Source organism: Phascolarctos cinereus, unplaced genomic scaffold, assembly GCF_003287225.1.
Source record: "Phascolarctos cinereus isolate Bilbo 61053 unplaced genomic scaffold, phaCin_HiC Scaffold_4;HRSCAF=312, whole genome shotgun sequence".
NCBI lineage: Eukaryota > Metazoa > Chordata > Mammalia > Diprotodontia > Phascolarctidae > Phascolarctos > Phascolarctos cinereus.
Window position 1 is genome coordinate 226,104,665 of NW_027555847.1, and position 27,528 is coordinate 226,132,192.

A 27,528-nucleotide genomic window follows, 5' to 3' on the forward strand; every position below is an offset into this window, starting at 1 on the left:
GAAAGGTTACTATCAGAAGACAAGAATATCTTAGGCAAAGGTGGGTAAGGTTAAAAGGGGGAGGCCAGCCTAGGTCTGGTGCCCAACAAACCTGGGGCTAAAGCAACATCCCTGGCTGCCTCGTTTTCACTTCTTAGCCCTTGGAAGGCTCTCTTCACTTCCCCTCCCCCCTTCTTTGTAACCAGCTTACAGTACATATGTATGTAGGAGAGGTTACTATTGCAGGCTAAGAAAGGAAGGAAGAAGCACACAGTTCCCTCGCCAGGACAGAGGAGATTCAAGAGAAATCACAGATCTAACTTTAGAGATTTTGGATTAGTCTGGGTAGTTCCATTTTACTTAGGTAGGGGTTTGAGCCCAATGTGACTCTGTCCTTGAGATTTTATAAAGAGAAATTTAGATATTCTTTCTTTGCTGTCTCCCCCCCCCCCCACGGAGGGGAAGCCGGTCAGAAGCACAATTCTGAACCCTCCCGAAAGCTCTGGGAACACCCCTTGGCCCTCAGGAATGCTTACATTCTCTACTTTAGCAGGCCAGTTTGGGGTGGGTGGAATTTGGGGTGGCTAGTAATCAAAGCCATGCAAAAAGAAAAGGCCAAAGCAGGATTTGCCCACCAGGATGTGTGGGAGAGAAAGAAGCAAAAGTAAAACCCGTGGCAAAAAAAAAAAGCCCCCTCCCAAATTTGTGGATTCTTCCTCCACAAATCTCACCCCCCACCCCCACCCCCATCAATGAAAAGACTTGTTTAGAATGAACCTCGCCTCAGATTTCCCGCCTTGCCCCAGCCTCTTTTTTGCAAGACACTGGCTGGGACTCGGAGGGGCTGGTTGGCTAGGGGGTGGGGAGGGGGGGGATCTGTGGGCTGCATTGTGCTTGCCCCCACTGCGAGCTGCAGCTGCAGCCTCCCTCCCTCTTCTCCTTCCCAATCCCATCTCCATCCCTATCCCCAACCCCAACCCCACCGCGGGGGCCGAGAGGCTCTGCCGGGGGGCGGGGCCGGCTGCAAACCCCCTGACATCATCCTGTCTATATAGGCTGCAGCTGGGGCGGTGAGAGGCAGGCTTTGTGGAGCGGTGGGAGCGGGAGCACGTTACAGGCAAACAAAGGACCGGGGTGAGCTGGTGGGGCAAGGCAAGGCAAGGCAGGCAGGCGGGAGGGGATAAGAAGACAAGAGGAGCGAGGCAGCAGCCAGGGGCCCCTGCAAGAGCCAGCCCTCCCTCTGCCAGCTCCGCGGCTCGTCTCGCCGGCGCCCAGGTTCTCCACCCTGCCCGCCCGCGCTCTCTCTTTCTACTCGGCCCCGCAGCATCGCCCCCCAAGCCGGAGCCAGCATGACTGCAAACGGCACGTCGGAGTCGGTGCAGATCCAGTTCGGGCTGATCAACTGCGGCAACAAGTACCTGACGGCGGAGGCCTTCGGGTTCAAGGTGAACGCCTCGGCCACCAGCCTGAAGAAGAAGCAGATCTGGACGCTGGAGCAGCCGGCGGACGAGGCGAGCGGCGGGGGCCACGCCGTGTGCCTCAAGAGCCACCTGGGCCGCTACCTGGCGGCCGACAAGGACGGCAACGTGAGCTGCGACAGCGAGACGCCCGGCGCTGACTGCCGCTTCTTGATCGTGGCCCACGACGACGGGCGCTGGTCACTGCAGTCCGAGCCTCACCGGCGCTACTTCGGGGGCACCGAGGACCGGCTGTCGTGCTTCGCGCAGACCATCTCGCCCGCCGAGAAGTGGAGCGTGCACATCGCCATGCACCCGCAGGTGAACATCTACAGCCTGACCCGCAAGCGCTACGCGCACCTGAGCGCCCGCCAGGACGAGATCGCCGTGGACCGCGACGTGCCCTGGGGCGTGGACTCGCTCATCACCCTGGTCTTCCAGGACCAGCGCTACAGCGTGCAGACGGCCGACCACCGCTTCCTGCGCAACGACGGGCGCCTGGTGGAGAAGCCCGAGCCGGGCACCGGCTACACCCTGGAGTTCAGGTCGGGCAAGGTGGCCTTCCGGGATTGCGAGGGCCGCTACCTGGCGCCGTCGGGCCCCAGCGGCACGCTCAAGGCGGGCAAGAGCACCAAGGTGGGAAAGGACGAGCTATTCGTGCTGGAGCAGAGCTGTCCCCAGGTGGTGCTGCAGGCGGGTAACCAGAGGAACGTGTCCACCCGCCAGGGTAAGGGTCCCTCGCGCCCCTCCCTTCCCAGGAGCCCCAATTCCTCTCCTCGCAGCCCTGCCTCGGCCTGGCCACTCCCCTTTACTCCCGCCCTTTCTTTTCCTTCTTAAAGCTTGCGGCTTGCTTAAGCCTTCCTGACCTTCCTTTCTCTCCGCGGCTTCCACCCTGCCTACTCCCCATTCTCCCCTCCCCCCCGCCACCTCCCCCCTCGGTTTCCACTCGGGGATGTGAAGGAAAAGGATGCTTCCCACGTGAGGGCTGCCTAAGTGGGCACGGCAGGGAGGGCAGCTCCTGTCTAGGGGCTTGGTCCCACTCCCTCCTTCCCTCCCTTCCCCTCCTTGGGGGAGAGGGATCCGCAGAATGGATGGATCTGTAGCCAGTGGGGAGAGGGCCAAGGAAGCAGGGGTCGCAACCCTGGGGCTGGAGGGGAAGACAGCTTTGCTGTCTTGGGACATTTTCCTTTCATTTCCTACCCTCCGGGAATCCCAATTCCTCCAAAGAATTCGAAAGGAAACCCCCAGGGCAGTTTTGGAGCCCCGGAGCAATCCCCTTCCCCTTGGAATGTGTAAAGGCCTCCCAGGTGCCCCCACCCCTCCCAATCCCCGGTAGCTGGGAGGACGCTAATCCTCTCTCTTCCCTCACCCTAACTCTTCTCTCCTGGGGGTAGAGGGGAGGGAGCAGAATGATGAGATTACAGGGGGGAGTGGAGTAAGTGATGATGCTTCCTGAAATGCTTTCTTCGACTTCTATCTAAACGGGTCTGCCTCGTGGGGTGGGGGGCGGCTCCTCCATCACTCATTCTTTGCAGCCTTGGTCGTTGTCTTACCCCCTCTCCCCTCCCCTTATAAATATATGTAGAAATATATATGTATTTTTTTCTTTTACTCTAATTTGGGAGGTGAGGAAGTCTATTCTGCCTTTTACACTTGCCCAGGGAACTCTGCTGAGCCTCTGCTATTCACAAAACTCATTCAGTTTCATTCTCTAAACTTAAAAGTACAACTGCCTAAACATTTTCCTCTGAAGAGAATGTGCAGATGCCACATCAGCTCACCACGGGGGCGAGTCTCCTTCCTGATCCTTCTGACTCGTGGATGGTGGGAGGTATTGCATATAATTTATACTTTTGCCCCAGAAGGCTTCCTTTCTTTTGATGGGCAATATTTCCTTTCTCCAATCTTTTGTTGTCTGTCTGGCAGCCTGCTTCTCACCTTAGTCCCTTTTTTTAGTGTCTCTAGAAGCTGTACCCTCCACGTTTGCCTTGCCCTTCCTCCACTGCATCCCTCCCCTCTAACTTGGAAATGGGGGGCCCCTGTTGTCCTCTGCACTGACTTTGGAGGTGAGGAGGTGATTCTGGGTGGGTTGGGGTGAGATGGGCGTGGCTTTCTTCAGCCACGTTTAAAAACAGCATCTTCAAAAAAGCCAGGAACTCTTCCTGGATTCAAAAGGCTGGTGAAAAAAACATCCACTCCATCTTATGCCCCTGCCCAGCCCCTTCAAATAAAACTTGGGATCCTCTACACACATTTTACAATCCAAACCATCACATGTTGTTGTCTGTTGGGTATTAAATAAATCTCTTGTCTTTGTGAGGTGGGGCCTGGAGAATTTGAGGAGGGGGCTGGCCCTGAGCTGTAGTTCCTTTCATTCAGCTTTGTCACACAGTTGCTGACATAGTCACGCAGATGAGAAAACCAGATGTGTTGTGTGGAAGGGGAGGGGAGTAGTGTTAGTGTAAAGGTCAGAGTTTTCTTTTTTTTTCTTTCAACAGGGACCATAAATCCTGTTACTTCCCCTTCTGTGTTTCTGGGAAGAGTTAGGATGGTAGAATCCTGCCTTTAGGAGGAATGAATAATTATGACTTGGCTTCAGGGTGTGTCCTGCAGATTTAAATATAAGGCTTGAGCAGTTTTGGCTGGGAACTTCTCCAATAGGATGAAAAGGATCTGCGATTTAAGGCAGGAAGAGACCCTAGAGCTCTCACCCCTGCCCTACCCCCACACTTAAAAAAAGTCTACTTGCCCTGAAGGAAAAAGGTTGGAGGTGGGAAGGATTATGGGGTAGAATTCCTGATTGAATATGCAGACCCCCCATTTCCATTGTGTGATTCTAACTGTTCAAGAGTCTCAGCCATTATTTGGGTCTGTTTTAATGTCAAAGGTCTGATTGAACAGGGGAGAAGGAAGGTAAATGGTTAGCGGCCTCAAATAGCCCATGGGTTTAGAGGTGGGTGGGGTTCCTACTCCACCTCCTTAATTTCTGAAAGCTCTTTGGTGCCAATGAAATTGCCAGTCCCAAACCAAAAACCGAATTGGGACTCTCGGGGCTCTTGAAGGAAGGCAGCAGTGGTCCAATTAGCTGCAATATGATCTCTTGTCTTAAGTACATTTTAGCTAGAAAAGCTGTTTCCGTTCTGCTAATCCTGGCCAGGAGCAGCATTCACCAACCAGTTGTAGAATTGCTGCTGAGACTTTGCTAACTTAAAAAAAATTTTTTAAACTTTTTGTTTTCCAGTGGCTTTCCTGGGTTTCTCTGATGCCACCATCTCCTTTCCTCAGTACAGCAGATGGGTCTGGTTTCTGGACAATGGTGAATGCCCATGCTGAGTTCCATTTTCTAGGATAAACTCTTTACCCAAGCAGCTGACTTAAAAGAGGTCTTGTCTTCCTTGACTGATAAGATAGAGCCAGAGTCCCTGGAGATGACCTTTTGATTAAGCCAAATTGCAGCACCCCCAAAGAGTGGGGCTTTTCTTCCCCCTTCATCTTTCCTTCAGATCTTCTTTCTCCTTCCTTCACCCCATCCCCCCATTCTCCTTTTTTTCTTCTCAATCTCTGCTTACACCGGATGAACAGGCTCCTTGAGCCTCACAGCTTTCTGCCTCTGGGAAGTAGGATTGCCCTCCACCTTGTTCCTTGAAGCCCATCAGCTTGAGCGTGCCTCAAAAAGACAATGGGGTCCTGGTTTTGCCAGCATCCGATTCTCTTACCTGGGTACATTTGAATAAACACTAAAATCAGAGGGCCTGGTTTCAAATTCTACCTCTGGGATCCCTGGGGCAAGACAACAGTTAGAGAATCGTAGATTTTACAGCTGGAAGAGACCTTAAAAGCCACTGAGTCTTAACTCCTTCATTTAATAAAAATTATTTAATTTTTCGATTAACAAGCATTTATTTTCTCCCTCCCATTCCCCCATTGAGAAAAGAAAGAAAACTATCACAAATAGGCAAAGTCAAGCAAAACACATTGGCCACATCCAAAAAAATGTATGCCTCGTTCTGCCTTTTTTTTTTTTTTTTTTTTTGGTTAGGCAGTGGGGTTAAGTGACTTGCCCAGGGTCACACAGCTGGTAAGTATTATGTGTCTGAGACCAGATTTGAACTCGGGTCCTCCTGAATCCAGGGCCGGTGTTCTATCCACTGTGCCACCTAGCTGCCCTCATTTAACACTTTTTAACAAAAGTAGGGAGAGTGGGAGAGTACTATAATATAGTGAGTTTTGGAGCTAGGAGCGAGGTAACGTGGATTCTCCTCACTCTTCCACCAGCCCACCTGCCCTAGATAGATTACTAAAATAATAAAATTGAGTGGTTCAGCCAGCTCCTGTCCAGCTCATATATATGACCTGGCTCATGCCTGCCCCTTGTCTCAGTGTTAGGCTTCCAGGCATAATTCTGTTTGACCAGAGGGACTCCTTAACCTATTTTTACTTTCTGGTTCCTTGGGATACCAGACACCTCCAGTGACCTTTCATGGAAGGAGAGGGAAAAGATGACTCTGGGAGGGCCGTGTATCCTGGGGAAAATTGCGGCAGAACCAAAGCCTTTAAGCCCATGTGGTAGTTCTTGGTTTCTCAGGCCCTACAGGTGAATTAGAAGCAGTGACTAACCGTGATGGGAAACAGGAAATGATGGAGCACTCTTGCCAGTTAATGAGTTGAGTGCCAGGGGACTCGAACCTCCCACTCCAGTGGGTGGGGGCCACTTTTCCCTTTAGCAGCCTGGCTCCAAGGTCTGGATAGGAGGGGTCCTGGTTTGTTTTTTGGGTAGTCTGTCCCCTAGGAGAGAGATTCGACTTGTCTTGTTGGCCCTATAGAGCAGACCCAGAAGCAGTGGGTAGAAACTGCAAAAAGGATCTATATAGGCTTGACATCCAGAGAAACTTACTAACCATTAGAGCAGTCCAAAAGGGAAATGTGATGCCCTAGTGGGTGGTGGGCTCTCTGTACTTGAAGACTGCTTGTCAGGCACATCCTAGTGGGAATTCCTTTTTGTTGTATGGGTTGGTCTAGAGGTGGTCCCTGGGGTCTCTTTCCAATTCTCAGATTCTGTAATTCTGGTTGCATGATAGGAGAGGACACCCAAGAAGTTGGTAGGAGAATCCCTTCCATCTTGAGAATGGATGACTTCCTTTCTGATTAAAAAAAGAAGTCAGATAAAAACAAAAGCTGGAGCCTTTTGACATCAAGACCAGCTTTTTTTTGGAGATACCATCTGAAAGCCTGTTTCTTTTGCCTCACCCTTCTTGACTGTTCCTCAGAGGAAATGCTGAAATGAAAGTGATGGGGAAGAGAAGTCAGTGTGTTCATAGCACTCTAGGTGTCCTGGAAAATTATAAGAACAGGATTTGGAAATCCCAGCTCATTTTGAATATTTGAATGAATAAAAGAGGTAACAAGTCATCTGTAGGCTGCTCTTACTCCATTCCTTTCCTTTCCCTTCCCTCCCCCTCACTCCTAAATGATACCTTCTGTCAAGACAATGACATTCTTTTTAAGAGGAAAAAGTTAGATAACTTGTCAGAGGGGCAGCTTGGCCTTCTGGATGGGTCACTGGATGTAAGAATTAGTTTAAAAAAAGTTCGTTCAGCTAGCTGTGTGAACTCGGCCAAGTCATTGTGACTTCTGTGCTTCATTTTTCCTCTTCTGTAGAATGAAGGGGTTGAACTCATTGACCATCAAGATCTCTTCTAGCTCTAAATCTATCGTCCTATGATCTTCAAATGAGCAAAAAAACTTTTTAAATTAAAACACAAACTGCCCAATAGAAAACTTGGGGGCTGAGAGGAAAGGAGGAAGAAAACTCCCAACTAGGATTATCTTTTTTGGGAAAATGTTTATATTTTATTGTTAAATTTATTTTTATTTTTTATATTTTATTTTTTCCAAGTACATGTTTAAACAGTTTGAAACATCTGATTTCTAAAATTTTGAGTTCCAAGTTCTTTCCCTTTCTCCATCCCTTCCCCCATCGTTGAGAAGGAAAGCAATTTGATATAGATTATACGTGTGCTAACTAGGATTATCTTGACAGACTTGGTTGAATCATTAATAAGCGTGTGGGGCAGGGGTGAAGGAGAGGGGTGTCCTGCAGTGGTATTCTATAATAAAGAACATCCCAAGGGACATGAGACTCCAAAGCTGCAACATTGGCTCCATCCCCAGTCTTTAATTGCTTTCCAGTTATCTCCTAGTGCCTGGTCTTATCTTTAATGTGAGACTCCCAAACAGAATTCCAGTTTCCTATTTGAGTAAATAGGATGCTGGACTTAGAACCTAGGTTCAAACTTAATGGCTGTGTAAAACTCTGCTTCCCAGGGTTTAGCTCTACTAAATCTTTGGAGGGAGGTCCCTTACTGGAAGTTTATTAAGCTGATAAAATAATCACATTTCTTGTATTTTAGTAGTGGTAAAGTTTTGGGTTTTTTTAATTTCCTTTTTGCCTTTTAAATCTATGACATTGAGAATTCAAACTGCCCCACGCATTTTTCTCACCTTCCCCCTTTTCTGTTCCCTAAAGATCATAATTTTCCATTTATTTGTGATTCATCTTCTTTAAGAACTCTGAAAGCCATGTTTCAGAAGTAAGGTACTAACACTCAACTTGTAAGGACTTGATGGGATGAGTGAGTGAGTTCTCCAAAGCCTTCCTGTATACAATAGGGAATTTCTGGCCCTGGGAACCTTGCTGTTACCCGAATTCAGACATTGAATGATTCCTGGGGTGAGAAATCAGGTTGTCTGGATCAACAAGTACTTACTTGTTAAGCCAGACCCAACCTTGGGCTTAGTACAATGGTAGGCATAATACTGGGTGTGAAAGTATATGGCGTGGTCCTTGCTCATAAAGAGCTGACCATCTCCTGAGTTGCTGTTAGCTGGCTTCCCTGAAGGAGTCGGGGCACAGGGCTTGGTCCAAAACTAATATTCACTTAGCCATCATCAAGGAGTGCAAATGGAATGACTATAGCAGCTAATCTTTTTTCTTTTAACAATAATAATAATAACTAGCATTTCTAGAGCACCTACTGCATGCTAGGCACTGTATTTGGTGACTTTCTCCAGTGGTTCATCATACAGGGCCCTTTTCTAGGGAGATGGTCCCAAAGCCTCAGGCACTCTAGCTAAGAAGTGGGGAACATTTTGTTAACTGTAATTTGGCTTTGTGGAGGTGGGAGGGGTTCTGGAGTTGGCCTCCGTTAGGACTAGTCTCTCATTGTCATATCCCTGTTGGCAATCATGCCCCCTCCGGAAGAACATTTGGTCTCCTTCAGGGATTAGCTAAGGACAGGGAATCATTTGACAGTCTTTCATGCTATGCTTGTGGCAAGAAGGAGAGGCGGCAGCTAGCTACTAGTACACTTGGTTAGATTAAGAACAACTAGTGTGTCTTCTTAGAGGGAGGTCTGTGGTGGGACGTATACTTGGCCCCATGCTATTTAATACATTTTTAGCAATGGCTTTCGATGAAGCCCCAAAGAATGTTTCTCATACCTGCGGGTAAGATAAGGCCAGAAGAGATAATACAGTGAATGGGCAGAGGGGCTCCCAAAAGGCCTCAGATTAGGATATTGAGCCAAACTTAAAAAGGTGAAACTTAACTGATAACTTGAGTTCAAAAAGTCAACTTTTTTTAAAAAATTTTTTAATTTTTTTATTTTCATTTTTATTTATGTATTTTTGGTGAGGCAGTCAGGGTTAAGTGACTTGCTCAGGGTCACACAGCTGAAAAAGTCAGCTTTTTCAGACAAGTTATTATCTAGAGACCTTAGTAGTAATAATAATAATAATAATAATAGCTAACATTTATATAGCACTTTAAGATTTGCAAAGCCCTTTACCTGTATCGTCTCATTTAGTCCTAACAACAGGTTCTTGTTTAGTCGTCCAACTTTTCATGACTCCGTGGACCATACTGTTCATGGAGTTTTCTTGGCAAAGATAATGGAGTTGTTTGCCATTTCCTTCTCCAGTGGATTAAGGCAAACAGAGTTAAGTGACTTGCCCAGGGCTATACAGCTAGTCTGAGGCCAGATTTGAACTCAGGTTTTCCTGACTCTAGGCCCAGAGCTCTATCCACTGAGCCATCTAGCAATCTCATTAATGAGAAGTAGGTTGGTGCTATTATGATTCCCATTTTACAGATGAAGAAATTGAGGCCTACGGTGGTTAAGTGCCCAGGATCACGTAGTAAGCTGGTAAGTCTTTAAGGCAGAATTCAAACTCAGGTCTGTCTCATTCCAGGTCCAATGTTCCATGTACTACATCGTCACAGAGTCATTGGTATGAGGAGGTAGCCCAAAAAAAAGAGACTTTTTGAAAAAAAGCTACATTGAAAGGACAGAATGGTGTTTTTAATGAGGGAAGGAATAAGTCCTCTGTACTTTGTTCTGATCTGACCATGTCTGGAATATGAAGGTCAGTTCTGCCCACTACCATTTTAGCAAAGATCATTATGCTGGAAGGGGTCCGGAAGAAGGAAGTCAGAAGAGTAAGAAGACTGGAGACTAGGCCATATGAAGTCTGGTTAAAGGAACCAGGAGGTGTGGACCAGAAAAGAGAAGGGTGTTGAGTGAGGATGTGATCATTGCCTTCAAGTATGTTTAGACTTTCTTGTTGGAAGGAGGATTCGATTTGTTCTGCCTGGCACCAGGAGGCACAACAAGGAATTGTGGGTACATGTTACAGAGGCATATTCAGTCTTGACGTAAAGAAAAACTTCCTGACGATTAAAACCATACGAAAGCGGATTGGTGAGAAAGGAAGGGAATAAGCATTTATTAAGCACCTGTAGTATACCAGGCACTGTGCTATATGCTTTAGAGATATCCCATTTGATCCTCATAGCAATCCAGAAAGTAGGAGTTGGTATCCCCATTTTACAGTTGAAGAAGTAGTAAGCAAAGGTTTACACAACTAATAAGTGTCTAAAGTTGGATTTGAACTGTGGTCTTCTTGACTCCAGGTCCAGGGCTCTATCCACTGTGTCACCTACTTGCCTCTAAGGGACAGTGGTTTTCTGACGGCAAAGGCTTCTCTGATTAGATATATTGGGACTGGATGGGCTCTGAGGCCCTTTGAATTCTGTGATGCCACGACCATTGAAGGTCTTGAATTCACCCGTTCCAATGATTAGAGTTGAAGGAACCCAAAGAGGACATCTCTTCCATTCAGTAATCCCCCTTAAAAGCACCTGCTTTGTACAAAACAAGGTTGTTTAGACAAGCACGGTCCTTAGCTTAGACTGAACGGTAGGATTCTCTTGCCGTGTCTTCGCCCTGATAAATTGTGGGTTGTCATCGTTACAGATTAGTCAGCATCCCACTTGACATTTAGATTCTAATCTTAAATCTACTTTCGAGTCTTAAATACCAGTAAAGAAAGATGGAGATAGTGGCTTCAGGAAGTTAGTAGGGATAAACTCTCTTAAGATTTAGAAAAGTTTTAATGTGGCCACCTCAAGGGACTCCAAACTAGGACAGTCTAGAAGAATAGAAATGATACAGGGATGTTGGGGCTAAAGACAGCTGAAGCCCAGGAGGTTTCTGCCAGGCGCAGGGCCAGGTCCATCACTGGGGCATTCTGCCATTCCCCTCTTGGCCCTTGAATTTCAAGCCACGTGATCCTTCTGGCAACTCTGAAAAAGGGTCATCGGAGTAGAATTAAAACTCTTTGTTGGTAAATAGTCCAAATTGGGCTAGATAGACTTCCCCAGGGAAGATCATAATTAGATTAGGTGGAATGTCAAGGAGGGCCTACATTTTTCCTGAAAGAAAGCTTGTAGTAGACCAGTGGGCTATAGGCAAAAAGCTTATCTTTTGGAGATAAACAGAAATTATAAGTGAAGATGGCCTTTTAAGAAATTATTGGAATCTTTTTAGGTTTTTATTTTGCCTTCATTTCCAAATATATTTCCCCACCCCAGCCTGCCAGCTTGCCAGGGAGCTGTTCCTTTTTTAAAAAGAAGTTTAAAAGCCTAGGGGAAGGACAGAGATGAGGGTGAGGAAAGAAGGCAGTTCATTCAGTATTGTTCCACACCCAGAATCCCTTTTATTTAGCCATTTTTCAGTCGTATCTGACTATTCATGACCCCATTTGGGGTTTTCTTGAAAGAGATACTAGAGTGGTTTGCCGTTTCCTTCTCCAGCCCATTTTATAGATGAAGAAACTAACGCAAACAGGGTGAAGTGACTTGTCCAGGGCCACACAGCTAGTAAGTATCGAGGGCCAGATTTGAACTCAGGAAGAAGGATCTTCCTGACTTGACTCCAGACCCAGCACTCTACCCACTGCCCCACCTAGCTGCCCAGAATCCCTACTTTTGCCAATATGAGAAGTACAGTTATCCCTTCCACCTGTCGGGTTAGGGGTGGCACTGTCTGTGATCTGGAAAATCTGCATAAAATTTTTTGGCCCTCCCTTTGTACCAGAGAAAAATTCTGAATTACTGTGGTATTAAAAAATAAGATATGTTGATATTATATAATACTATACATATATTTTATGCATTTCTGAATTTCTAAACTTTTTCTTTGTCATCCATTGGCCTTCACGTGTTGTCTGTGGCTTCCACAAAACTTCCCCCAAAATTCCCATTTAATTTCTTGTGCTGACCCACGGTATATCAAAACCATGATAAGGAAAGTCGAGATGTGGAAGGGCTAACCATCGGTGTGTTTTCTCAAAACTCTTTTGGACCAACCAGATGAGTATAATTCAAGGCATTCATCTCAATTTTTTCCCATTTCCGGTGTCATTGTCTGATATTTTTTTTGGTTCTGCTTACTTAGCTTTCTGCATCAGTTTGTTTAAGTCTTCCTGTGCTTCTCGAATTTCTCATATGAATCATTTCTTATGGAGCAGTACTGCTATGTGTATCATGATTTGTTTAGCTATTCCCAGTTGATGGGCATTTACATTATAGTGCTACTATAAACATTTTGGTGTACGTGGGGACCTTTCTTTGTATCATGTAACTGCTTGGGTATGTGCCTAGCAGCAGGATATTGGGGTCAAAGGATATGGACATTTTCGACATTTTCCTAGCATAATACCAAATGGTTCCAGAGTGGTTGGACCATGTTGAAGTTTCATTGGTATTATATTAGTGTGTCTGGGAGATGAGTTTTCAGAAGTAATCATCTTCCTGCCAAATGAGAGGCATAGAGGTCATGAGCTGGGGTGGGGGTGGGGAACCTGCAGCCTTGAGGCCACATGTGGCCCTCTAGGTACTCAAGTGAGGTCCTTGGACTGTTCAGTCCTTGAGGCTGCTCGTTCCCCATCCCTGAGCTAGGGGCTTCTCTTGGAGAGGCACCAGAATGCCAGCGCTAGAAGAGACTTTGACAGTCATGTAGTACAACCCACAGAGAGAGGAAGTGATTTGCCCAAGGTCACACAGTCAGTATCAAAGCTAGAATTCCCACTTGGGTTTTCTTATTCTTAAGTCCAAGACAAAAAAATTGCAGAGAAGTTGCCATCCTGCATGAGTAGAGAGGGAGTTTCTCATTTAAGATCGTTCTATCGCAGGAGAGGGTTCTTGACCTTTTTTGGTGTCATGTATCCCCTTGGGCAATCTGGTAACACTCATGGATACCTTTTCAGAATACTGTTTTCCAATTCATAATATAATGAAATCACAAAGGGGAAACCCAAAAGTGGTGAAAATAAAAGATGTGACTTTTTTCCATCTTCCAAACTCATGTTCCAAACACACAAATGCAATTCATGGACCCCTTGGTCTCTAAGTTAAGAAGCCCAGCCTTAGAGCAGTGAAATGACAGATCCAGCCTATATCAGTTTCTTTGATGAATAACCCCTCTTATGAGATGGATAAAGAGCTTTGGGGGAAGAATAATGGTTGGGTTTCCTTCATATGCACAGTGAGGTAGGGTAGTATGAATATGAAAGTGGGCTTTTTCTTTCCCCAAGGCATCTACATAGGTGAATGTTCTTCTCCTATAGCTCATTTTATAAAAGCTCCCCTTTTGTCCTTGATTCCAGCAAATTCTAGAATTTTAGAGCTAGACAAGACATTTAACAATTATCTAATCTAATGCCCTCCTTTGATCAGTGTGGAAGGGGAGGCTCAGTGGCTTTCTGTATGCCTAGTTTGTGACAGGGCCAGGACTAATTTGTAGATCTCCTGACTCCTAAACCAGTGTACTTGGGAACATTACCTTCTTCTACATAATTGAGATATGATTGGGGGTGGAAGAAAAGTAATATAGAATTGGAAATAGTAGTAAAAGAATCGTGCTGCTTCTAAGGTATCTTTCTTTTTTTTTTCATCCAGTTCAGATATTTGGATTAAATTTTCAAATTATTAAAGAAAAACAAAACATCCAGATATTAGGATGGGTCCAGAACTATTCATTCAATAAGCAGCATTAGATCCTTGCTAGATTAGATGTCTGATATTGTGTGAGATGATGGAGATACACATGCAAAAATAAACAATTATTGCTTTCAAGGAGCATTTCTGTAGGAGGAGACATGTAAACCTGTGTTTGTGTGTGTGTGAGAGAGAGAGAGAAAGAGAGAGTGTGAGTGCATGAGACCTTGGGCAAGTCACTTCAGGTTGTACTACATGACTGTCAAGGTTTCTTCTAGCTTTGCCTCTCCAAGAGGAAGCCCCTAGATCTCTGTGCCTTCCATTTGGTGGGAAGATGATCACTTCTTTTGAAAATTTATCTTCCAAACACACTAATGCAATATGTGTGTGCATGTATATGTGTGTGTGTATATATATATATATATATATATATATATATATATAGATATGTGTGTGTATATATACTCACACACGTACACATGTACCCATACACCGGGTAATTTGAGTGGTAGAATCGCTGGCTGTTGGTGGTTGAGTGGGGAGAAGGAGATCAGGAAAAACTTCATATAGAAGGTGGTAATGGTGCTAGGTTTTGAAGGAAATTAAAGATTTTAAGAGGTAAAGGGCAGGAGGGTAGGACATTGCTAATACAGGAGCAGTTTACGTTAAGGCACAGAGATGGAAGCAGATAGAAAAGAGATATAAGGAGACAGGAAGCCATTTTGATTGGATTTGTGAAGAGTGTGTGAATGGGAATAATCTATAAAAATATAGGTTGCAGCTAGCTTGTGAAGAGGTTTTTGCCAAGCAGAAGAGTTTATTTGCTCTTAGCAGTACTAGGAGGCCACTAGAGATTGTTAAGCAGAACAGTGACATGGTCATACCTGTTGTTTAGGAATATTACTTTGGCCACTGCTCAGAAGATAGTTGGAGAAGGGGAAAAACTGTGGAGGCAAGGAATCAATTAGAAGACTATGGAAATGGTCTGGGCAAGTGGCAGGGAAGCCCTCAATTGAGAGAGTGGTCACGTGAATGTAGAGAAGGGATGAATGTGAGGGATGTATTGGAGAAAAAAACAACAAAACTTGGTAACTGGTTGGGTATAGGGGATGAGGGCAAGTGAGGAGAGAGGAATGACTTCACCTTTAAGCCTGGGTGATTAGAAGGATGGTTACATCCTCAACAGATGTGGGGGGAAGTTGGAAGATGGGAGGTTGGAGGGGAAAGATAATGAATAAGTTGTATTTGGGACATGTGTTTGAGGTGCCTGTTGGAGTCCAGTTAGAAATGGTCAATATGCCAAAGAAGGAAGAGACTAGGGGTGGATATGTGGATCTGGGAGTCATTTAGAAAAGAGCTAATTGAACCAAGTGAGAGAAGATGGAGAGAGAACAGAAGAAAAGAGGGGCCTCAGGGGACACACCCACAATTGTGGGAAAAAGAAGAAGGCGGCCGGCCTGGGAAAAATACCAAGCAGTAGTCGTACTTGGGGTGTTTGAATGGGAGTGTCTCTCTCCAGTTAAGAATTCTGCCTTTCCACTGCTGACATTTTCTACGACATTAAGAGGAAGCATTCTTGAGTCATTGAATTATCTGGACGTTGGGCTTGAATTGAACATCAGTTTGTTAAGCTTCTACTGTGTTGAGAGTGCTCTGTTAGAAAATACAAAATTTAGATAACGTGGTCCTTCCCTTCAGAGGACGACTTAGTACAATAGGGAGGGCAGTAGGAAAAATGGAAGGAAATGTTTGGACAGATAAATGTATGATGCACAAAATATGAAAGCAAAGTGCTGTAAAAAGTTGGGAAATTATTACTTGTGTGAGGAGAGGTTGTTATCAGGGAAGACTTCCTGAAAGAGGAGGTTTTTGAATTAGGTTTAAAAGAATGGGTATGATGAATTCAACAAGTTAGGGAGAGAATGTTAAGAGATATGGACGCCTTCGAAAAGGAGTCTTTCCTGATTCTTTCCAGCCCCTAGAGCCCTTCTTCCTAATTGCCTTGTATTTATTTTGCATGTTCTCTACATATTTCTACAGGGAAGGGTTGTTTCTTTGCCTTCTTCGCCTTCACCCCCCACAGAATGGAAGCTCCTTGAGGGTAGAAGACTATTGTTTCATTTTTGTTATTATATCCTTAGTGCTTGGCACATAACTACCACTTAATAAGTGCTAATTGATAGAGAACAAAGTGAATACAAGTGAATCGGTAATAAAGTTTGGAATCTGTGCAGTGGAGGACAGGTAGCAGCCCAGTTTGGCTAATGTGTTAATGAGAAAGAGAGAAAGATGGATATTTTGGTTGGGCAAGGTGATGACGTTGGATAGAGTGCCAGCCCTGAAGTCAGGAAGCTGTATTTTCCTGAGTTCAAATCTGGCCTCAGACAAGAGTTACTAGCTGTGTGACCTTGGGCAAGTCACTTCACTCTAAACAGAGTGAAGAGCATCTGTAAAATGAGCCGGAGAAGGAAATAATGAACCACTCCAGTATCTTTGCCAAGAAAACCCCAAATGAGGTCAGAGTCAGACATGACTAAAAAACACCTGAACAACACTGAATGCTTTGTATGCATTTGTATTTATTAATTTTATATTTGTGTGGTATATACTTTTAGATACTCTTGTCATCTTTTGCAGAAGAGCTATTTAGATTTAGTCCAACCTTGAGGCTCAGAAAATATAAGAACTTGCCCAAGGTGATACTGCTACTTAGTGGTAGAGCCTGGGGTTAGAATCCAGGGTGCCTCACTTTTAGTTCAGGGTTCATTTTGTCATATGGAGCTTTGCACTCAGCACCGTGCCCGGCACATAGTAGGTGCTTAATAAATGTTTATATTGGCTGATTGAGGAAGGTAGCTTTTAAACATGGCTGCATTTCGTCTTGACGGTAGCCATTTCCAGATGTGCTCCACTTGTAATAGAGAAAAACATTAAACAAAACCAACTGACAAATCAACTGAATGGAAGCATAAACTATAGCCTCCCATCACTGTACCAAACAGATGTAGATACTTGAATTCTACTCTCTGGGGCCAAAATTGATCATTAGAATAATGTTGATTTTGGCTTTGCATTAAGCATTCTTTTGATCTCTCTCCTGGCTCTGCTTGCTGCACTGTGAATCAGTTTGTATATGTTTTTTCATGTTTCTCAGAATTCCTCATTCATTCGTTGCTTCATTTGGTGCATTAATATTCTTTGACATTTCATATGCTCTGTTAATTATTTCCAAATTTATCCTGTATATAACTTGTTTGTACATAGCTGTGCGCGTATTGTCTCCCCCACTAGCCTGAAGCTTTGAATGTCCTTTGTCTTTTTATCCCCAAGTTATCCCTAGATACCTGACATACAATAGGTTCTTAATAAATGTTTAACAACTGACTATATCACAATTTGGTCACCCTGCAACCAGTGGGGACTCACCTTGTTTCTAGGTTTTTTTTCCTAGAAAAGTACTACTATGAATATTTTGATAGATATGGAGTTTTTCTTTTAGTCTTTGTCCAGAAGGTAGCTTTTAAGTAGCCATTGGTAAGCTTTACTCGTAACACTGAGAAGAATTCAGATCATCGTGCAAAACTCATTACAGACAGCATACCATCTCTTTCTCTGGACTCTCAGAGGTTCCCAAACTTACTTGGCCTACTATCCCCTTTAAAAAAGCAAAATTACTCAGCGCCCCCTTGGAAATCTACTTTCATTAACCCTTCAACCTTTTTTAAAAATTTACATCATTAAATATATAAAATGTGTGTATTTTTAAATGACACATCTTAAATTTAATAATTTATCGTAAAATTGTGGGTTTTCCTGCATTGAAATTTTGATAATGCAGTATTGTAACTGTATTGTATCATAAACAAGTGATTATATGCTCATATTCCTGCTGATGCATGCTGGACTTCCGACAATGCCAGACATACTTGCCTGCCAACACTTGCTTGTTAAGACCTGTAAGCTGACTTGATCACTGATCAGTTATAACTTGCATTTTGCGTGTTTATTTGGAAAATAACATAATCACTATGACTTAACTCTGTTACACAACAGGTGAAATATATACCAATGGTTTTTCAAAAGTTCTTCTTTTCTTTCCTTATGCTTCCACTGCCCCCTTATTTTTATTCAATCCCCCTAGTTGCATCCGAGGCTACTGCCACCCCCCTGAATCGTTCCAGCGCCCCCCCAGGTGGCAGTATTGCCCATTTTGGGAACCTCTGCTCTAGACCAAGGGTTCCCAACCTTTTCAAGTATGACAACCCCTTTTAACATCAATTTGGGATATTTCTATGTTAGGTATACAAGCTATCATGAATTCAATAAAACTTTCAAATGAGTTTATATCTTATTAATCACAGCAACATCTACATACATTTGTAAAGTGGCAATACATAAGTGAGATATTCAGACTACAGAAGATAGGATTGCCTTTTGATTGACAGATCCCTAGCAAATTCGCTATGATGCCTAGGTTGGAAATTGCTGCTCTGGTCTAGACCTTATATGCCTAGGGTTTCAAATGGCATTTGTAGATTAGTTTTAGTAGCCAAACTGGCCCTCTGTTCCTCACACAGGACGTTCTACTCTATGCCTTTGCGTTAGCTGTCGCCCTTCTCCTTATCTCCTCCTCATAGGGCACCTCTCTTCCTTTATGATACAGCTCAAGGACTATCTTCTGCTTGAAGTCTTTCCTGACTCTTCCCTCCCAAACTACTTGTATTTAAGGTGACGACATTGGATAGAGTGCCAGGCCTGAAGTCAGGAAGCTGTGTTTTCCTGAGTTCAAATCTGGCCTCAGACACTTACTAGCTGTGTGACCTTGGGCAAGTCACTTCACTCTAAACAGAGTGAAGAGCCTCAGTTTCCTCATCTGTAAAATGAGCCGGAGAAGGAAATAACGAACCACTCCAGTGTCTTTGCCAAGAAAACCCCAAATGAGGCCACAAAGTCAGATGTGACTGAAAAACAACTGAACAACACTGAATGCTTTGTATGCATTTGTATTTATTAATTTTATATTTGTGTGGTATATACTTTGAGATACACTCGTTATCTTTTGCATTAAAACGTGAACTTATCCCTCAGTAGAAATTGTTTGATTCTTTGAAGCTATTGGCAGTGCCTGGCACCTAAGAGATGCTTAGTTTGTTTATTGATTGATTGATATATTGACTGGCTTCCCCTGGACTTGTTCCCTGAAAGCTGCCTTCCTACCACTCTTGATCTGATGAAGGTAACCTACTTCTTCTTTTTTTTTTTTTAAAGCTTTTTTGGTGAGGCGATAGAGGTTAAGTAACTTGCCCAAGGTCGCACAGCTAGTAAGTGTTCAGTGTCTGAGACTGGATTTGAACTCAGGTCCTCCTGACTTCAAGGCCAGAGTTCTATTCACTGAGCCAACTAGCTGCCCCCGTAACCTGCTTTTAAAGGTCCGTGATTCATCAAATTGAGGTGTGTCTGGAGGGAAGCCTTGGGAGGAGAGGGAGAATTGAGGGAAGGAGACCCATCTTTGCATGTAGCCTGTCCAGTTTGCTGGGCCCTCTGACCCCCAGCAGGAGGCTAAAAATAGCCCCCACATGAAAGGCACCCCCAAGAACAAAGCAATTAAAGCCTCCAGCGGTGCTTGGGGCAGAAGGGATACAAAGAAAGGAGGGGGGGGGGTCCCCGGGAGCTTCTGTGTCTGAGTTACCCCGCCCTTGGCAATGAATTCAAGATCCCAGCAATTCTTGCTTCATCTTCCCACATGTTGCTGGCTGGATGTCCCTGCAGGGCAATGAGGCAGACACCCCCTGAAGTACCAGGCTATGCTTCTGAGGGGGGTGATGCAGAGCCAACCTCCTGGAGGCATCCACAGTGGTCATGCCATCTGCCAGCCAGTGTTCGGGCTGGAGTGGGGAGGGACAGCAGTGTGAGGGCTTTTATTTTTTCTTTCCCATTTGTCTCATGGGATGGAGCATCAGAATTACAGATGCCACCACTTAATCAGCATTCTGGATTCTCCTAATGTAGCTTTGCTGGGCAGTATTTCTTAATTTCCGCAGTGTGGGCCCCATGGAACCTCTTACTTGGTCTTCGTTTCAGCCCTTGGAAGCCTTCCTCTGCTGGAATGGAGGGGTCTTTTGTTTTAACTACATTCCTTTCTGCTGAGTCCATGTAACCCAACTCTGGGGTTGACCTTGGAGGTTTTGTTTTTTATTTAAAAAAAAAAAATTTTTTTTTTTTTGATGAAGGTGTTCACAGATGGGTGTGTGTGTGTGTGTGTGTGTGTGATCTTACCTTCTTTATAAGCCTGATACAGACCCCTGTGTCCTACAGGAGAATTTTCTTGCCATTTCTTAGTAATCCATGTAGCCTGAGGTCTCCTTCTGCCTTTCTCCTGTGATCATCTGAATGCATGTGACGCTGCTGTCTGGGTGGTAATTTTAAAGTGTGAAGAAGCCTTAGTCAGTCTCAGGGATGTCTGAACCACTATTTTTTTTTTAATAGAGGGGGAGAAAACCTGTTTCTATAGTAACACTAGTCTCTTAATTAGGGATTTTAAGAGCAAATGGTGCCAGTTTATCTGTCTCCCCAAGAGAGGTGTTTTCCTTTCACCTAACGGAGGGAGGAAATCAGACAGGAAACCATGGGGCGTTACAAATTCTCCAGTTGCTGCCGTTTGGAGCACCCAGATCAAATACTGCTGTTTGCAGATTGAGGGGGGAGGTGCCTAGGGGTGCAGACTGGGTCTCCTGGCAGGATTGTGTCTTAGCATGGATTAAGTACTTAGGCCCAGGGCTCCAGTCCTATGGACAGTCAATCCATGTTAGCCATCACCAGATACCCACGGCTCTGCTCTCTATGAAATGAGCACAGCTGGTGGGGAAATCCAGATGGTGCTGAAACTAATCTTAAGGGGGTGTCCTCCTAGCTCCAATGAGTACTTGTGTAAGGTTGTAGAAACTCTGAGCCCCCACCCCGTTGTGTGTGCTCCAGGAAGGGACGTCCTAAAGGAATGCTGTAGTATCTCAACCCTCAGAGAGCCTGGTCATTTACTTAACAATATACTTTGCAAATTCTTTATGACTGAAAGATATAGGGACCAAGGGAAATTTGCCCTCTGACCTATATTCCGCACACTTAGATTGTTAGGGCTAGAAGAGGTTTTAAAGGTTCTCTTGACCAATCCTCATTTTATAAGTGAAAAGCCTGGAGCCCCCAAGAGGTTTTAACATCTTGACATACAGAGGGTCATACAGCAAGTTAGAAGCATTTCATAGCTCTTGAGCCAGAAAGGGGTTCAGGGGCTATTTTGTCCCAAGCACATATATGTGGAAAAAGCAGCAGATTTGGGCCTGTGATTAGTAAAAAGTAAAAAGACATAGCATTTAAAAGTTTACAGAGTATTTTCCATAACTTTTCTCATTGGATCCTCAAAATCACCTGGTGAGATAGGCACTATGGGTGTTATTGTCTCCATTTTGCAGATGAGGAAACTGAGGCCAAGAGAAATTAAGTGACCTGCTCTTTGTCTTCCCAACTCCAAATCCAGCACTCCATTCCTATGCTATGATGCCTTGACTTCCTCATCTGGAAAATGAGAAGGTTGGAGTAGATGATCCAAGGTGCCTCTCAGCTTAGAATCTATAACACTGTGATTCTGGCTTGTCCTAGAAGTGACCTGAGGTCTCTTCCAGACCTAAATCCGATTTTATCCTAAGTGGCTGAATAGGAATTTGAGCTTAGATCTTGACTCCCAAGTCTAAATGTTTTTTTTTTCCTCTTCCCCTTTATCATGTGGTTTCCTAGACTGTCTTGTTTGCTTATCCTTGGGGATTGACCATGCATAGGGAATAGAGATCAAACATGGTTATAGTGAATCCAAAGGAGGTAGACAAGTTTATTGTGTAGTAAATCGCCAAAAACAATCCTCCCCAAGCACAAATCTTCAGTGGTTTCCTGTTCCCCCTGAGATAAAAAAATACAAGCTTTTCAACCTGGCATGTATAGCTTTATATTTTATCCTTTCTTCCTTCAGGGTCTCCCTTCCCACCCTACTTCCTTTAAAGCAGAGTTCAAGTGCCTCCTCGTGTGGGAACTCTTTTCTGATTTCTTTTTTGTTTCCATCCTTCCCTCACCCCAGTTAATGTCCTTCCCATTTCTAATTTTACCTTATGTTAAACATGCCTGAATTACTGTTGTACCTCCCAGTAGAATGTTAAGTTTCTCCAGGGCAGGGAATTCTTGTCATTTTTGTCTTTGGGTCCCCCAGGGCCTAGCAGGGTAATTAGCAATACCGAGTGCTCAAATGTGTATTTGTGGAATAAATGAATGACCAAATAGCCCATGCTGTGGGGCGGTTTTTGTGAATCTGTTTGACCAGTGTTTCTGTACGGATGGGAACTGTGTGCCCATCCTCTCACACACACCCCACCTGGCAGGATTTACTCAATTGTATGGCACACTCTGTGTTCCGTCTGCCTAGAGCTGGGGAGCCCTCATGTCTCGCCCCCAGCCCAATGTACAACTTAAGTTAAACCACACAGATATCTGTGATTTAACCCTTGTTCAAATAGCCTTGCCAAATAGGGCTTCTATTGAAGGAATAGCAATTGTTAGGCAGTTAGTAGATGTTTTTTTCATACTACCTTACAGAAGACTGTAAAAGAGAAGGCCTCTCTTTAAGTGGACTAGAGAGCAGTATCTGTCTTTGCAAGGCTGTATTAGAACCTCCATCCAATGTGAGATCCTTATAAACACCACAGGGCAGGTAGATGAGAAAGTCTGAAAATGAAATTCCTCTTTCTTGCTTTCTCTTTTCTGTCAAATTCATAGGCATGTAGATTTAGAGTTACCAGGAAACTTAGAGCCCATCAGGTCCAAAACAGCCTTCCCCCTCTCCCAATCCTCCATTTGTAGATGAGTAAACTGAGGCACAGAGGTCACTTGTGTCATAGTGGCACACAACGGGTAACTGTCTGAAACAGAAATTAACCCACTTTCTCCAGACTCCAAGTTCATTGGCATCTCTGCTTTGGGTGCTTAGCTGACCCAGTAGACTTTCTGGTTTATTTTACCCTTAATTTTGACCGCCCAGAAGTCTAGTAACACATTCTTGGTTAGATGTCCCCAGCCTCCTGGTTATGCTAAGATGGGGGTTTCCTAGGCTGTCTTGTTTGCTTATCCTTTATCTAGGGGTTCATGGTGGCCTAATTCCTGGGCAAACAGTCACATGTTTGGACAGCATCTGGAGTATGTGATGGTACCAGATGGGTCAAACTCTTCATTCTCCATTCCCTAAACTTTCTTCTAAAGGTTCTCGGGAATTTCAGGATCTTTGTTATAGATGATTCTTATTAGTTTAACTTTGTGTGTATGCTCATGCATGAGGGATGTTCACGGTTTTTTGTTTTTTCTTTTTTAAAAATTCATTCATTGTCTATGTCAGGCCTCACCACTTTCCCCACCCCCGAACAAGGGAGCCAGTTTCTGACTCAGTACATTCCTTGGGTCATACCAATTATGAGTTGGCGGTTCCACCAGAAACAAAGGCTCCCAGATGTGAACAAGCCCCTTTTGGTTTTTCTGCATTGACCAGCAAAGATGAAACTTGATCTGGGATTTGGTGGAAGGGGAGGGGGGAAAAAGAGTGAGAGAGAGAGAGAGAGAGAGAGAGAGAGAGAGAGAGAGAGAGAGAGAGAGAGAGAGAGAGAGAGAGAGAGAGAGAGAGAGGCGCGTATGAGGTTAAGCAACTTAGCAAAGCCATGCCGTGAACCCCTGGAAAGCCGTATGTATCTGTATTTGTTTGGCTTGGCCAGAACCAACTTATCCTAGGTGGGAATTTCTCATTAAATGTCCTTGACTCTGAGCCTTTCACACTGCTAATTTGGGCTCTTGCCTACATTAAAAGTTTTGGAGGGGTATAGGTTTAGATTAGGGAAAAGACCTGAGTTTTGCAAAAGCTTCCCCGTGAGAGCCTCAAATCTCCTAGGATAGCAAAACCTGCTGGCAGCTGCAGGGAGTTAGACAACAATCCCCATGTCTGTGACTGATTGAGAGTGACTTCACCGCAGAGCAGCTCTCCCCCCAACCACCCTGCACTTCCCTGCCGCGTTCCCAGCAAGGCGAGGAGGCATTATTAGCTGGCACCATTCACGGTGTCTTAGCTGTTTGTCTTCTCTTCGCTTCTTTACAAATAAACAAAGGCCCTTGTTCAGAGGGTAGACAGAGACCAGTTTCCAGGGCCTTGGAGGCCAAATAGCCAAAATTCACCTCTGCTCCCTGAGGGACAGGTAGTAAATTAGAGATTAGCCCTGGGAAGGGAGGCTTGCAAAGTCAACCATCAAATTCCTGAGCGAGTAGTGAAGGGAGAAAGATCTTATTGAAAGTGTCTGAATGTAGGAAAAAGTTATTTGTTGAAGTACCTTTGTGGTATAATGGGCAGAGTGAGTGCTGGAAGATCTGAGTTCAAGTCTACCTCACATGCTTACTCGTCACAAGTCACTTAACCTCTGTTTGCTCAGCTGTAAAATAGGGATAATAACAGCACCTGCCTTGCAGGGTGTTTGGAGGATCAGATGGGATGCTTAGCACACTGCCTGGCACATAGTAGGTGCTATATAAATACTTATTCCTTTTCTTACCTACTGTGTACAAGGCACTGGTTCAGTATCTCTTGGGGGAGGTAGGGAAGGGGAAAGATGGTGCCCTCAGGATAGCACAGCACCTGGGTGCTGCTTAACTGCGGTTAGATAATTCTACCGAGGCCGCAGATTAATGCATCTAGTGCAACAGCTGCAAAGCCAGTTGTTCAGTCATTTCAGTTGTGTCCTAACCTCAGTGACCCCATTTGGGGTTTTCTTGGCAAAGATACAGGAGTGGTTTGCCATTTCTTTCTCTGGCTCATTTTACAGATGAGGAGACTGAGTCAGAGAGGGTTAAGTGACTTGTCCAGGGTCACACAGCTAGCTAGCTAGTAAGTGTCTGGGGCCATATTTGAACTCTGGAAGATGAGTTCCTGACTTTTCAGGCCTGGTACTCTGTGCACTATAGCGCCACCTAGCTGCCCAAAGCAGAAGAGGGAGTTATTTCTCAGCACTGCTCCTTGAGTTAACAGATGTTTCTGTGAGTGTGTGTGAGAGAGAGATTCTGTTGGTGACAGTTTGCTCAGACCTTTGGGGACAGCATTAATAAAGGCTGCTCCGCACTGGATAGTTACTGTGATCAGTCTCGGCCCCCAGGAGAGATGGGGAAGTTCTGCCCAGGAGCTCTGTGTGCCAGAGGTTGGCTTTGTTCAACTGTTTGTCTTTATTCCACGGGAGGGTTCCTTTGGAGAGGGAGGGAAGGGAGAGAGATGTCTGTCTGGAAATAATTGATAGAAGGATAGAAAGCATCAAAACAATTTATTAAAAAATTCACACAATACTGCTAGACTTAGTTACTTTTGTTGAACTTTTTGTAAAAATTTATTTATTTCTAGTTTTCAGCATTTGATTTTATAAGATTTTGAGTTCCAGATTTCCCCTTCCCCTTCATTCCTCTCTCCCCAAGACATCATGCAATCTGATATAGACTATGCATGTATGATCATATAAAATGTATTTCCACGTTAGTCATGTTGTGAAAGAGGAATCAGAATAAAAGAGAAAAACTGTGAGAAACAAAAAAGAGCAAATAGTATGCTTCAGTCTGCATTCAGGTTCCATAGTTCTTTCTCTGGATGTGGATAGTACTTTCCATCCTGAATCTTTTGGAATTATCTTAGATCATTGCATTGCTCAAAAGAGCTAGGTCTATCAAAGTCGGTCATCACACAATGTTGCTGTTACTGTGTACAGTGTTCTCCTGGTTCTGCTCGTTTCACTCAGCATCAGTTCAGAACTTTTTTCCCCCTAACTTTTATGGATATGCTTTCCTGGGGAGAGAGAATTCAGAAAAGAAGGTAATGCAAAAATAAAACATGTAAAACAAATTTTTTTAAAGTTGATACAAACAGTTGTTAAAATTTCCTAAACTGGGGCAGCTAGGTGGCACAGTGGATAGCGCACCGGCCCTGGAGTCAGGAGGACCTGAGTTCAAATGTGGCCTCAGACCAGACACTTAACACTTACTAAGCTGTGTGACCCTGGGCAAGTCACTTAACCCCAATTGCCTTGCAAAAAAAAAATCCTAAACTTTATAACGGACTGTTTTAAGGTTTTTATAATTGTTGTTAAATAAGTATCTTGTGAAGCAAAAAGAAAAAAGTTGATGCAAGATCATTTGGCAGAAGCAAGCTTATTTGGGAAATAGAGCAGCAATGCATGATGTGAAGTTGCCTTTCACAGAAAAATGGGATGCAACAGCTTCAGCCTGGTTTTTGCCTCAATGCAATCCAAGTATCCTATATTAATGGCATTCTCCAGATTATAACCTAGTAACCCTGTCAAAAAAGAGAAATAGAGTCTTGGTGTGACCTATTCTGGAAGAAGCTATGCTGGTTCAATGAACTCTGCTTCCCATTCTAAATTATTATAGTGATGTTGATACTTTAACTTTTTGACAACTAGACCTCCAATAAAGCTGTGGTATGAAGAAGATTCAGTCGTCTTCCTTTAAAAAACAAAACAAGCTCAGCACTTCTCCCATTTGTCAGAATTTTGTTTTTAGGTCACAACCATCATCACATCCCTGAATTCTTGGTAGCCCTAAGAAGTAGTTTGGGGTTATTTGAAGTGATTGGGAGCAGCAGAACATTCTCTTGCCATTTCCTCCCCTTTCTTGGGTTTCACTTTCCTGCTAACCGTTTTTGTAGATCTCTTTAAGATGACAGCTTTTCCCCTTCTCGCTGGGATCCTCGCCAGTCCTGAGAGTGCCCAGCTTGGCGTAGTAACAGTGTAGAAGTCTGCCTTTTGTCCATAATCATTGACCCATCCCTTCCCCTTCTCTTTGACCTCCCTGCTCAAATGTTGTCTGTCCTTTTTATTGTCACCAGTATTCATTGCCAGCCTTGGTTCATTCGTTCTGAGCTTTTGTGTTAGTGGTGGATGGACGTTTGTGTAACATCCCAGGCTTACCGAGCGAGCCCTTGACAGAGATGCACATTTGATCGTCACGGTGGCCCTGTGAGGTAGAGGTCATTGGTAATCTCCTTTACTAAGAAGGGTTGGAGTGAGAGGGAGGACACAAACCCAGGTTCTCTCCTGACTCCAAGCCTAGTAGTTTTTCCTGGCCATGCTGCCTTTCCAGCTGCAGGAATGATGATGATACTATATATGAAGTAACATGGTTGTTCTTGAGTAGCTTCAGCCATGTTATGAGCTCATTTGGGGTTTTCTTGGCAGAGATACTGGAGTGGTTTGCCTTTTCCTTCTCCAGCTCATTTTACAGTTGAGGAAACTGAGGCAAATGGGGTGAAGTGAATTGCCCTAGGTCACACAGCTAATAAGAGTCTCAGGTCAGATTTGAACTCAGGTCTTCCTGACTCCCAGCCAGGTACTCCATCCATTGTACTGCCTCACTGCCCAAGGTCACACAGCTAGTAAGTGTCGGAGGCCGGGATTTGAACTCAGAAAGATGAGTGTTCCTGCCTCCTGGCCCAGTGCTCTAGGCACTGCACCACCTAGCTGTCATTCTTACAGTACTGTTTTGTGTTGTGTTTTGTTTTGTTTTTTAAGAAAATTATTATTCATCAATTACTTGCCCTTCTGTACCTGTTAGGCTTTTGTTTTTTAATCTTAATGAATGAGTTTCCTGTGTATTCATCTCTCTCTCCCCCTCCCTCCCTTTCTCCCCTCT

General features: G+C 44.4%; 1 protein-coding gene across 1 annotated transcript in view; it reads left to right on the forward strand.

The window, feature by feature from the left end:
- The first annotated feature begins 1,042 nt into the window (after positions 1–1,042).
- Positions 1,043–27,528, forward strand: part of FSCN1 (fascin actin-bundling protein 1) — a 41,246-nt gene continuing 14,760 nt past the window's right edge. Inside the window, exon 1 of the mRNA XM_021008547.2 lies at positions 1,043–2,163. Coding sequence (XP_020864206.1) covers positions 1,329–2,163 — 835 coding nt within the window. The 5' untranslated portion in view covers positions 1,043–1,328. The remainder of the gene's footprint in view (positions 2,164–27,528) is intronic.